Source organism: Podarcis melisellensis (genome assembly GCF_964234715.1).
Source record: "Podarcis melisellensis genome assembly, chromosome: 14".
In the NCBI taxonomy this organism is placed as follows: Eukaryota; Metazoa; Chordata; class Lepidosauria; order Squamata; family Lacertidae; genus Podarcis; species Podarcis melisellensis.
This window is the reverse complement of record NC_138546.1, coordinates 5,048,182-5,062,024: the sequence shown is the minus strand read 5'-3', so window position 1 is coordinate 5,062,024 and position 13,843 is coordinate 5,048,182. Positions and strand designations below refer to the sequence as shown.

The following is a 13,843-nucleotide window of genomic DNA, read 5'->3' as shown; positions in this document are numbered from 1 at the left end:
TTAGAGTGGAAACTGGGTTGCTGTTGGGAAAAAATAAACACCACCTTTGTGTTTATCTGGGTCCTGTAATTGGCTGTAGCCTGTTATGGAAGCTTTTTACTTTTAACCACCCCCTCTCCCTTTTATCCCCTACTGGAATTTTAAGTTGTCCCCCCCCCCCGGCCCAATATCTAATTACAGTAAATCATTATTTGAAGTCTGGAACCACTCACTTACCCTGGCATATAATTATAAAACCCTGGTATTCAAATATAAGGCTTTGTTCTTCACCAAACTTTCTAAAATGTACAACCCTTTTAGCTCTTTTCTATCAACCAAATGTCATGTAATACTTTGCCTCGAATCATTAAAGCTGCATGACTTTAAGACACTTCATGCAATTTAAGTGCATATGGAAAAACAATGACTTCTCTCCATTTAATCATCTTATTAAATACAAAATAACTAACTGCACAAAGGTTGTGTGAATGTTCAAAGTGTGTGCTGCAACCTTTTTGGTTTATTGCTGCTTTGATATGTGTTTCTAAAGGTCTGGTTTAGGGTTTCTGATCTCTCTCTTTTTCTTCACTTGCAAACCTCTTCTGGGATTCAAGGCACAAATAGTGTTGCCCACTTTTGCAGGAGGACGTCTGGCCTGAATATAATTGGTTTCGCCTGCTTTATGTCACCTTGTTATGGAATCAGTGCAGACATGACGTTGCCTCCCTCCTAAGTACTATTCAGAAACTGAGAGCCAGCATCCAGATTTACACCCTACCCCTTCCCATTCTCATTCCCTCTTGCGAGTGAATTGCCTCTTCTGCATTAACTGTGGTTAAGGGAAATGTCAGCACTCAACTTCCCTGCAGTTACTTGCTGAACAAGGGTTCCCACTTAATTTCAGACCATGTATGTGCTACAACAACCATGTTGAAACTAAGCAGATCTGTGGTTGGTCACTACCTGGATGGGAGGCTATCTGTGTATCCTACAAATGCCAGCTTGAGAGTGGGAGACAACTATACAAAATAAACCAGGAATTTGGGAGGAGAAAATAGGCCGGGATCCATACACAGAACCAGTTCCATGAGCCCATGAGGGATTTAAATTTGCTTTTCTACAACACAAGTCCCACTCCTCATACTGCCACATGGGACGCTGCTTTTGAAATTGCAAGGAGTTTGTGATATTGTGATCACAAGTGGTTTGTGATCACAAGTGGTTTGTGATATTGTGCATATGCATATGGGGCCACCAAGTTAAGAAAGAAAGAAAGCCATTTAGGAGAGCATAAGGAGACAATTTGTAACCCAATCATTCATTTTGTATCACTCTATGCATAGATTTTATATGCTCTTGTTGAAAGGATTGTCAGAAAGTCTGGCTTGCATCAGTCCTACACCAACTGAAGTAGGTCTCCCAATATTAACCTTAACTCTAAGAACTTGTACTTTAACCAACCTGTTGAAGTTATCACCATTTAAACCTAATCCTAAACTTCCTGGAAACAAGTTTCATTGAAATAACTGGAATTTGCCTCTACTTGGTGCTTCAGGAATAAAATTTGGTAGCAAGTTCAAAACAGATGACATATTCTGAACATTCACCCCAAAGGCACACTCCATTGTCTTCTGAGACAGATGGAAGCCAACAACTCTTGAGGAATCTTCAAAGCTATTGAACTTACCTAGTTAAATAGTTTAGTGCCAACTCTGACGGTGATGGTTTCTTAGGTTCTACTTTCTTAACTACGATCCCTTTTTCTCGCATTAATCTCTTTTCTTCCTTCTTGCGCTCTTTCTTCAGCTTTCTTTCCAATGTCCTCTTTTCCTCTGGAGAAAGTTCTTCATCTGAATCCTCCTCCGGTTTATTTTCCTGAATAACAAAAGTACAATACTCAATCTACTGTTTATTAGAAAATGTCCCAGTTTCTATGTTGATAGACAGGGTGCATGTGAGGGGAGGGCCGAAATGCTGGAAAAACGTCAGGGTAGGCTGTATGGTATCTCTTTATGAACAGCACACAGATACATACTTGTTCCCACCTTGTCAATGGAGGCAGAACCACCCACTGTCAGGAGACATCTTTACCTCATACAGCAATGCTCCCGTGTGCAGAATGAAAAGCAGCCATTCACTTATATGGGAGAAAAGAAAAGGGCTGCATATAGAGACACCACTGAGGTGAGTAAAACAAACAAGCTTCCTGCTCCTGGAGTAAGGGGTGAGTTTTTCTCACTCCACAGTCCATCTACTTCATTCCATCAAACTGAATTTTAATTATTTATTAAAAACTTATTTATATGGTCAAACCTCGGTTCCAAACGCTTCCATTTTGGAATGTTTTGGCTCCTGAACACTCAAAAGTGCAAGAAGCTCCTGCAGCCAATCAGAACGGGCTTCCGGAACGAATTACATTCAACAAATGAGGTTTGACTGTACTGCCTTCCACATTAAAATTATAACACAAATAAAAGAGAGACAATAGTCCAAGGCAGAGTTAAAGCATAATCAGCACACTGTTGACAGCCACTGAAAACTGAACAAGCTTTCATTTGCAAAACCCCACCTATTCACCTACATTATCTTCACTGTGGCTTCCATTCCTTCCCATGATGCTACAGTGTGACAGCATTTTGCTTTCATGAAAGTGAGAGAGAACTTATGCCATAATAAACCTTTTAGTCTTTAACGCAATACTCTTTGTGGCTTTTGCCGCAACTAGCACCTCTGCAAAATGAATGTTGAAAGCTCCCTAGCTGAGGTACGTTTAATATCCAACAGGTTGCAATCCACCATCCAATATGAAAAAATGGCAGTGATCTACCACACTCTCCCATGGTCATTTGTCAACTTAAACATATTATATTTAGCTGGAGAAACCCAGCCAGATTATGATTATACAGTGGTACCTCGGGTTAAGTACTTAATTCGTTCCGAAGGTCCGTTCTTAACTTGAAACTGTGCTTAAACTGAAGTACCACTTTAGCTAATGGGGCCTCCCACGGCTGCCGCGCCGCCAGAGCACGATTTCTGTTCTTATCCTGAAGCAAAGTTCTTAACCCAAGGTACTATTCCTGGGTTAGCGGAGTCTGTAACCTGAAGCGTATGTAACCTGAAGCGTATGTAACCTGAAGCGTATGTAACCCGAGGTACAACTGTACAATAATCATATTATACAATAATCATATTATACAAATTATGATTATACAATAATAACAAATTATTACCCCCACACCAGCCCCTTCACAGGGCCGTTGGTGCACACGGGAAGCCAACACGCCCCAGAATGTCCACTTTCCCCTTTACCAGATGAAAGAGCAATGTGGGAAGGGGCGGCAGCGTCTTACTTTTGAATAAATGCAGCTAGGCTGGAGCTGGAAAGGTGGGGAAAGTTCAGCATCCATGCAGAACTAGGAAGGGGAGGGTTTTCTTTCCATGGGAAATGGCGGGAGGGGGGAGGAAGAGAAACGTCATGGTCTCTCTCGCGTGCTGCCCTTCCCTCAGCTCCATTTCGTGGCTGGCCAGCTGACCAGACACCTCCGCAGCTGCAGCCCATGCAGAGCCCACACACCTCATCTTTGCCTCCCTGCCCGGGGCTGCAGCTTGCAGGAGACGGAGGCAGGAGCCTTGCACCTGTCTGGGCCGGCCAGCTGACTGGGTGTCGGGCAAAGCCGGTGGCCGAGCGGGGTGCTTGAAGCAGCCATGATGGACCAAAATTCTCAAGTGATCCCCAAGTCAATTGTGGTTAACGCATTGGACATACATGCCCTAGATAAATAAAATTAAATATTCATTTACAAATTAAAAACATTTTTACTTGGGTTACCCACATCAGTTTAGTGGTGCCAAGGAAGATTTCATCTCATACATACATATATCTCACATAGATTAGAAATAAAATTAGAAATAAAATAAAAACAGACAGATAGGCTTGCTTTGGTCATAACAGCAGAAAGCTAGCAGCATGTTTTCTCAGAATTAAATCCTACTGTGATTTAAGTGATATTTGCTTCTTATCAATTTTGTTTCTCTATTTAGAATAATTATATCGCAAGCAAAAACAATAACATTCAGCAATGCAAAGAGCAAATACACATACAAAAAACATTAAAAGCATGGAACCACCTGTCAACACCTCCATGCTGTTAAGATTCAACCTTCATTCAGCTCATTATCAGTTCTAAGCACCTGGACCACCTCACCTGACTCAGCTGACAATGAAAAACAGGGACAAGTGCCACCAGCACATTCATTGCACATCACTATAAATCTTCTAATGACCCCACCCTGAGGTTTCACAGAGATGTTAAAAGGCATGGGAGGAGAACTGAAAGCTTACAGGACCCTGGAGCACAAATGTTGAGCAGACGTCTTTGAATGCTGCTTTCTGAAATCAACCTTTAGGTACGAGTGGAACCACCATAATGCTGTGCCTCCAACTCCCACCTCATCTCACTGTACATGCTGCACTGCATTTATCAATTTAGGATTAATTTCGTTGTTACTTTCTTGCAATAACCGTATGTGTCGCTTGTGTGTCCAATGATACTTTGGTGTGACAAATTTTCAGAGAAGCATGTGACTGTCTCACACAAAAGGCCTCACCTCTCTAGGAAGCATGTTTTAGGGTTCATGTGTGGACACACCTGCACAAATGTAACACAATGTCCATGATTTAACTTCACAGCGTGAATTGAACAAGGCATCCAGGCTTGATAGTATTCCTCCATCTGTACTAAAAGAGAATCTGAGTCGACAGGTGCCCCTTTTAGCATCATTTTACACGTTGTGTGTTAAGATGAGCTGTGCTCCCCATATATCATAAGGCAATTGTAGTGTTTATGGGGTGGGGGGAGAGATATGGAAGTAAGAAGTTGAAAGTCTTGGAGATGAATAAATTGGCTCCAGACCAAGCCATACAGTTGTAGATCACTGTTTCTTTTTGTCCCATCATGCAGCAGAGTACTCCAATCAAAGTGGGGGAGGCGTTAACTTTTCTATGCTTTTGATTTAGTTCCAAGGAATTTGTTATGTGTAAAGCTGGAGGCCCTGTCTATTCACAAGAGGCCTTTGTTTTGAATTTGTAAAATGTCTAGTCAAACTGAAATGTAGGTTCACTGTGGAGAAGTGAGAACCTCTCTGATGCAATTTCAACTACAAGAAGAGTATATCAAGGATGTGTGTTTTCTCCACTTCTGTTCACTCTTTTAAAAGTGATATTTTACTTTAGCAATTGTCCACTTTTGTTACACTAACAGTGGTTTCCACAAACACTGAGCTCTAGATTTTTTTAAAGGCTAACTCTGTTATCCGGTTGCTGATTGGAGCTGCAATCTGGATTAAAGATGCTGGGCCATATGTGGATGCCGTGCAGGCACTCATCCTCTGGTCTATTCTTGGCGTTCTTAAATGAGTTGGGGCTTCAGCTTTTTATTTGTAAGTTGGATTTCAACCAGTGAGCTCTAGCACTTATTACCCTGAACCTTTCGATTTGATTATACTGTAATGCAGTTGTACATTCTTTTGGTCAACTATGCTTTGCATCAACGAAAGCTGCTTTGGAACAAGATATAGGCATTGGGCTTTTCACCTGAGGCTTTGATAATAATGGTTGCTAATCAGGCTAAAATTAGGGATTTAGACTTCCAAAATATTTTATATCCAGCAAATACGCCTGCTCCCTGTTAATAATTTAATCCAATTGTGGGATTAAATTGACAAAATACTAAATAGAATCATAGAGTTGGAAGGATCATCTAGTCCGACCACTGCAATGCAGGAATCTCAGCTACAGCATCCATGACAAATGGCCATCCAGCCTGTGATGAAAAACCTCCAAGAAAGGAGAGTTCAGAACCTCCCAAGGGAAACCGTTCCACTGTCAAACAGCCCCTACTAGTTTATCCTGATGCTTGGTCAGAATCACCTTTCTTGTAACTTGAAGCCATTGGTTTGAATCCTAGCCTACAGAGCAAGAGAAAACAATCTTGCTCCATCTTCCATGTGACAGCCCTTTAGATATTTGAAGGTGGCTATCCTATCTCCTCTCAGTTTCCTCTTTTCCAGGCTAAACATACCCAGCCCCTTCAACCTTTCCTCATAAGACTTAGTTTCCAGACCCTTGATCAGCTTGGTTGTCCTCCTCTGCACACGTTCCAGCTTGTCAACATTCTTCTTAAACTGTGGTGCCAAGAATGGATACAGTATTCCAGGTGTGGTCTGACCAAGGCAGAATAGAGTGGTAATGTTACTTCCTTTGATCTGGACACTACTGTTGATGTCACTTAGAATAACATTTCCTTTTTTGCTGTTGAATCACACTGTTGTCTCACATTAAGCATGTGGTCCACCAAGACCCCTAGAACCTTTTCACATGTACTACTGACAAGCTGGGTGTGCCCAGTCTTATTTTTGTGCAGCTGATTATTCCTGCCTAAGTGTAGAACCTTACATTTGTCCCTACTGAAATTCATTTTGTTAGCTCAGGCCCAGTTCTCCAATCTGTTAAGGTTATTTTGAATTCTGAACAACAATGGACACAGGACAGAACCCTGTGGCACCCCACTTGTCAAGCCAGAAATTAGGATCTAAGGGGGAGGCTCTTCTTTGCTTTCTGATAGTGGTGGTGGAGTGAATGGCTAGGATGGCAAGAGGTCCTTCTTTGTGGCTGTGCCCAAACAGCGGCATCCCCTTCTCTAAGATGTTCAGTTGGCCCCTACTCTTAATCATCTCTTATTTGGTCAAAATGTTGGTTCTGACATGTCAGGTTGCGTGTTTTTAATAGACTAGCATCATTTTTTTTAAAGGGTTTTGATCTGCTGCCTTGTGTGTTTTTTAAAGCTTTTGTGGCTATATTGATTTTTTGTTTGTTGTTTCTTGTGGATAGTTGCAAGCTGCCCTGAGCGCTGCAACTGCAAAAAAGCCAGAGGACACCTTTTCTAAATAACTCAGTTTCCCACATTCCATTTCTAAGGGTACACATAAAAAACCACACTTCAGCCTCCTCATTGGAGGTTATGACTAATGCCCTACACACACCCTACTTGTAGCTACTGTAACAACCCTCGCTGTAAATCTTTAGTACAAGCAGGAAAAACAAGACGATGCCCATTCCTTTTAGAATTGATTGATTTAGAATTGAGCCTGGCTGGATGTTAACCCAGCTTCTTAGTGCTAAATGTTCACTCTGCCTTCACCCGTGTCTCAGCTCCTCAGTCTGTTACAGCGCAACTTTCAAAGAGATGGGGGAAAGAGACATTTTTAAATAAATAACTGAACAGAGGTCAAAAGCGTGACACAAAGATTCACCTGTCACATGTTGCACAGGGAGATGATAAAACATCTGAGGTCAAAGCCACATTGAGATCAAAGTCCACAGGAGTTTCACCTCTGGTTTACCTGATACTAGGATTGATTGTAAGCATCAAAAGCAGGGGCTGCAATTGTTGGCAAAATATTTAATAACTGAAGATGGGGGGGAAACAAGATCTCAAATAAAAGGAAATAATTGTATCACAGGATGCAGAATGTTCATACAATAAGCCATTGTTTAGGGAATGCTATTTAACGAAACGAGAACCAAGTGGGTGTGGGGAGGGAACAGCAAGAAGTTTGCTTATTGCCAAACTGTTTCTTAAAGATTATTTTAACAGCTAGACACACTTGACTTAGTCTTCTTTGTGGAACAATCTAATTGTTTGTATTTGCCTCAGCTGCAAAGCGTTTGAATTAAAATGAGACTAATTCCTTCATGAGAATGTATCTGATAACATAGGCCTTCCTTCTCTCCACTACAGTATATGCTTATCACTTCTCTCCCTCCCCCACATTCCTCACATTATCAAAAATCTCTTTATTTGCAGTCCTCCTCTGTTTCCCTCCTCCCCCAGTGGGAAACAACCAAAACTATACAAGCAACTGTTGTTCTGTAGCAAGGCCCCAGGAGAAAACACCAACCCTTGTAAACACCTCTGTTTGGAAGATAATCACATTCATATATCTATACAAGCTATGTGCTGTTCTCCCTTGTCATGGGGTTTACCCAAGTGAGTAAAGGATTCCTTCATCCAGGTAACCTACAAGGGAACAGTCAGTATTTCAACTACATTAAAGCAGGACGTACAAAACTTTCAGATTCAAGCCTCCTAGCATAAGTATTTAAGAGAATGTGAAATATTTTTATAACTTTTCAAGCACCACTAATTGCTCTGTGCCTTCTGCTCTTAATGATACCCTCATCCACTTTTCTGCATATTGTGGCATATTATTATTGTATTTAATTCAGTAATATACAGTTCTAGGTTGGCCTGGTGGACTGTTTCCCCACAATTTAAGGTTTTGGTAGAGAGTGACGACAAGGGGGTCTCTTTCCACAAAAGTGAAGATTGTAGCTGAATTCAGGGCTGAGCCAGCCTTTTTTCTGAGATGCATTTATCCAAAACCCTGGGAGAGTATTTGCAACAGTGGTTCAGAAAAGATGGGCTTTTTTTCACAGGTACACATAGCAGCAGTTATACTGTAACCAAATAAAGCAAATAACAAAATGTAAGATAGAATAACAATAAAATAAAAATACAAAGGTAGAAAAGAATGACCAGAGTTTTGGCAGTCAATGCCAAAACATTGCACTAGCTCCAGAAAGTTCCAAGACAAGGCTCTGCACAGGTGTCCACACAGAGGCCACAGAGAAGCTTAAAGCAAAAAAACCCCAAAACAACAAGGGAGAGGGCAAAAAAACCCCCAGCAAGTGGCAACTTTTGGATTATTGGAGCAAGTACTAATTCCTTCCTATCAGACATCTAGCACTACTGCACAAATGAAGCTGTTGGATTTGGAAAAGGGTGGCTTGCTAGAGGCCATAATAAATAATGGCATAAGCTTTAGCTCAGTAATTCTTACAATAACTCTGTAAAGTAGGTATTATCATCCTAGATGGAGGAAGTAGAGATTGAGAGAAAGCGGCTACTCAAGAGAGTTCTTGGCTGAGGCAAGATGCAAACTGTGGATTTCCTGAACAGTACAGTGGTACCTTGGGTTAAGTACTTAATTCGTTCTGGAGGTCCGTTCTTAACCTGAAATTGTTCTTAACCTGAAGCACCACTTTAGTTAATGGGGCCTCCTGCTGCTGCCGTGCCACTGGAGCACAATTTCTGTTCTCCTCCTGAAGCAAGGTTCTTGACCCAAGGTAATATTTCTGGGTTAGCAGAGTCTGTAACCTGAAGCGTATGTAACCCAAGGTACCATGGGATATCAGAATCTTGGTCTAGTACATAAGCCAGCTTTTAGGTTATGCTACTGCAATACTTTCTCCCACTTTTATTGGGCTCACATAAAACATCCTATTAAGGCTGCATCAATCAGTAACTAATTATAAGAGGAACTTGATGTGGAATTTTCCAGGAAAGATGCCTGCAGTTTACCTGAGCAAGAAGAACAATCTTTACTGCTATGAAAGCTCGCAAAGGGCCTACGTGGGCTTTCAAACTGAGAAGTATGCCTATGAAGAAGTGGCAAGAAAGTCATTATGGAGTGCACACTAGGAGAGCATAAGTGTGAGGGGAGGAAGAGTATTTCTGATAATAGATGGACGATATGGGTAGCTATTGGACAGGACTCTTAGAAGCATCAAAACAGTGGGATATGTTTGTCTCTCAGGCCTAGGGCCAGTCCTACAAATATTGCTTACTCCTTATTTTGGAATACAGCCTCTTCAGAGAATAACAGAACAGATTGTGCTGCATTATTTCTATGATCTGCCTTTGCGAATTAGCCACACACTTTGCACCACCATTCCAAATTAGACTTTGACTAGGTAATAACCCCGTAGACTCACAGCAACTACAAATATGCAAAACACACACACCAAATAGCAACTCTGAGTCACATATGCAAGGATTTTTTAACTGCTATGCCAAGTACTGTGTCAGTTTGCAAACTGCTTGGGATTCACCAGTTACAATGAAGGGCCCTAACCATAGCAGGCCTTTAAGGAGTCTAAGCTGAGAAAACAGTGAATTTAGAAAGCTGGATTTTATGGATACAGAACAGGTAAGGCTCGAGGAACAGAATTAGCATACTGCTAAAAGGTGCAAAGAAACTTATGAAGCTAGGTCAGCTTATTTGTCTGCATACCTTAGTGTTGTCTACTTAGAACGTCAGAGAGAAGTATTCTCCAATCATATGTTACCTGATACTTTTAAACTAGAGATTCCAGGCATTGAAGCTGGGCCCTTCTACATTCAAAGCATGTGCTCTATTACTTGAAATACCTCAAAAAGGGAAGGTAGCAACAAACTGCAGCACTGCTTTGTTTTCGATGGCTAGTAAAAGCATGGGGACGCGGGTGGCGCTGTGGGTAAAACCTCAGTGCCTAGGACTTGCTGATCGTAAGTTAGGCGGTTCGAATCCCCGCGACGGGGCCACGTGACCCGGAAGTGTCTTCGGACAGCGCCGGCTCCCGGCCTCTTGAGCGAGATGAATGCGCAACCCTAGAGTCAGTCATGACTGGCCCTGACGGGCAGGGGTACTTTACCTTTAGCTTAAAAGCATGGCTATTTAAAAAGGCCTTTGGCTGATTATTTTTATGCTTTATCTTTTGATGTTTTCTTACTTTGCTTCCCCCCGCCCATGTTAATATTTTAATGGGGACTGTTATTTATTTCAATATTGTTGTCATATATGGATTTGTTATCCATCTTGAGTCTCATACTGTACATAAGTAAAATAAAACTATTCTTCAGAAGAGGAGCACAGAATGAATAAGAAACTCAAAACTGTGAAATATCTAAGAAAGAATACACTGCAAACACCCTTAAGGACTACTATTGGCTACTGTGAAATTTTTTATGGTAAATGACAATTTGATGAGATTGTGAAAGAAAATAAATAAATGAAAGATTCATTGCCCTGTACTTAGTTCAAAGAATACTGATGTTCATTCTATACAGTGCATGAATATAGATTACCAGGTGCTAGCTCATCAAAATGTGCTAAGATGATGTTCACCTGGTAAGCCTTTTTCATATCTGTCCATAAGCAGTCTCCATCCACTTATTAAAGATAAGACAAGAAAACATTTGAGCTATTCCCTTCCTTCCCCTGAGTCCCATAAATGGATGGGAATGCAATACTCCAGCTAAAATACAGAACAGCTGAAAAGAAGTCCAAACAGTTTTGCCAAATTATGCAGATCTCAAGGTGGTATATTAATGATGAAAGGCTCACTGATAATTAACTAACTGAGGCTCTGCCAAAGAACTGCCCCACCGCCATACAAATCAAATCAAGACAATTAAAACTAGAGACAGTGCAAAAAGCCATGTGTATGTGGAGTTCAGAATACAAACCCCTCAAATGGCCCCATTTCAACTTAGGACCAGGCTCCTTTGGGCTATGCTGATTCAAAATGGGATCTCCACTTCTTCATCCTTGCAGCTATAAAACTGTCCCGACAGCAAAGCCCACCAAAGGGGAGAGAGCCGTGATTTGGGGGAAAGAGAAAACAAATGGTGGGGTGAGCTCACCACCTGAGAGAGAACCCTCATCACCATCTGTTACCACCACCCCTTGGGTGGGACTTATGGGGAATAGGAGGCAACATTCCACCCACTTGTGCTCTTCAGAAATACTCAAAAACCCCTCAAAAAATGTTGTGTATTTTACCGAAATATTTGACAATCTCAAATATTTTTCGGCTGACCTGGGGTGTGTGCACTGATATGTTACTGATTGTAACCATGTTAAGTCATCATGTTCCATATATTTATTGCACTGTTGTTAATTCATAGAGAGTTTCAGGTGATACTTAATGTTACATCATACTCAGAGCAGATCCACTGATTTAAGTGGTCTTTCCATGATCTACTCTTGAGTATGATGAACGTATCTCAGACCTCATATTTCACTAAGATAGAAACAGACTGGCGCTCCAAATAGTAATACTTTCCCAATAAAATGGTCATTTCCCCCAAAGGATGGCTCTCCTCATGTTTCTTTTTTCTTTTTTTCATCAATCTACTGTACTGTTGGGGAAATTAAACTTAACTGGTTCAAAAATCTACTGTTGGGGAAATTAAACATAACTGGTTCAAAAATCTACTGTTGGGGAAATTAAACATAACTGGTTCAAAAAACAACCATTTTCCATATTTCTTAAGTTCAGAGATTAGTGCTTCTCCTTACATATGCAAGTTCAGAGGGCTGAACTTGATTGCTGCTGGATTCAAAAGTCGTGCTGCTGGTATCTGTACACTTGCAGGAAACCCCAAGGTTTAGAGAAGTACAAAAAAACTTAGAGGAGATTCCTAAGGGAGAACTAACCCCCAAATCTCCAATGTGGACTGAGAGTGTTCAGTGGTCACAGGAGGGTAACAGACTATTGGCAGACGGGGATGCAAAACCAGGTGGGAGGGGAAAATGGAGTAGCCTGGAGGAAAATGTGGCTGATTGGTTAGAATAATAAACCAGAACACTACACACTGCACCGTGGTTGCAAGCAATCATAAATGAGCCTACTGTCTACAAGGAGCAGGTTTTCTGGGTGGCATCCTGGGTTCTCTGGGATTCCTTCACAAGAGGATGGTTGGCTCACTGCCAGTTTTTCCATGTTTAGTGAAGACTTTCTGCTTCAGAATGCCTTTGGATGATTTGTGGGTTCCTAGGTATATGCTGGTTCTTGATTTTATTACTCATCACTGTGGTTTTAAAACTGATTTTATAACTATTCCTGAGTGTGGCAATTTTTAAAAAATTGTATGGAATATGGGTTTTTTGGGGGGGCGGGGTGGAGTTAATAGTAGCCTTGTAGGCCTAGATACAGTCTAATATGAAACAATCATCTTTATTCTCAGGCGGCTAGTCCTAGTCTTTATAACCCTGTACCTTCTTCCAGAAGGCAGAAGCTGATAGAGATCATTTCCAGGGTGCGCACTATCCTGCACTATCTCTGCAGCTTTCTTATGGCACCTGGAAGCATAGATTTGATCCAAGGTGGGGAGAGCACACACAATTATTCTCTCTGCAGTCTTTACAACCTTGGACAACATTGTTTTTTCCCTGACCGCGCAGCTCCCAAACCATAAGTTAATGCACTCTCAACAGTACAATGGTAAAATGCCATCAACAGGCCCTTTGAGAGATTATTTTTCCGCAGGATTCTCAGAAAATATAATCTCTGCTGTGCTCTCTTCATCAGGTCTTTGCTGTTTTCTCCCCAGGTCCAAATGGCTAGATATAAATTAACAAATAAGGAACAATGAATAAGCTATTCAAACTAATGAAGGAAAATATTTCAAGTGTCATCCTTTGCAAAATACTTTAAATAGCCTTCCTCAAAAATATCTCACAGAATGCTTGGCAGGGGAAAAAACACTGGAAAGAAATTACATTAGCTAGAGAGTTAGAAAGGTTGCTTTATATGCAACTCGAGCAGTAAACCCCCAAACATGTTCTCCAGGAAGCTAAATTTAAATGAAAGCCTTTGTACCTTTCTGAGCTAGGAAAACTTTCAACTAGTGGAAAGAAAAAGGAGAATGGTGCATCTACACACACATGTGTTTGTTACTCCTACGATGCACACTGAAGCAGCCAGCATGTACTCAATTAAAATTGATGCCACTTCATACTGAACTAAACATTTTTCTGAACAACACATAATCATCCATAATAACTAGTGTATATTAAAAAAAAAAGGAAAACAGCAGAGTATGGCACCTTCAAGACTAACAAATTGATTATGGCACGTGTTATTCTAAGATATATACATACACACAAACACATATATCCAGAGTTTCAGGGTGGAGGGGGCTGCGCGTAGAGAGGTCAGAAGAAAATGAAATGCATGGAAAAAATAATAATGATTGCA

The 13,843-nt window shown here is 41.1% G+C and overlaps 1 protein-coding gene across 3 annotated transcripts in view; it reads right to left on the bottom strand.

Moving 5' to 3' along the window:
- Window positions 1-13,843, bottom strand: part of CHLSN (cholesin) — a 141,649-nt gene that overhangs the window by 28,280 nt on the left and 99,526 nt on the right. For all 3 annotated transcript variants that reach the window (XM_081889403.1, XM_081889405.1, XM_081889404.1), the window contains one exon: window positions 1,667-1,854. In XM_081889403.1, coding sequence (XP_081745529.1) covers window positions 1,667-1,854 — 188 coding nt within the window. The remainder of the gene's footprint in view (window positions 1-1,666; window positions 1,855-13,843) is intronic.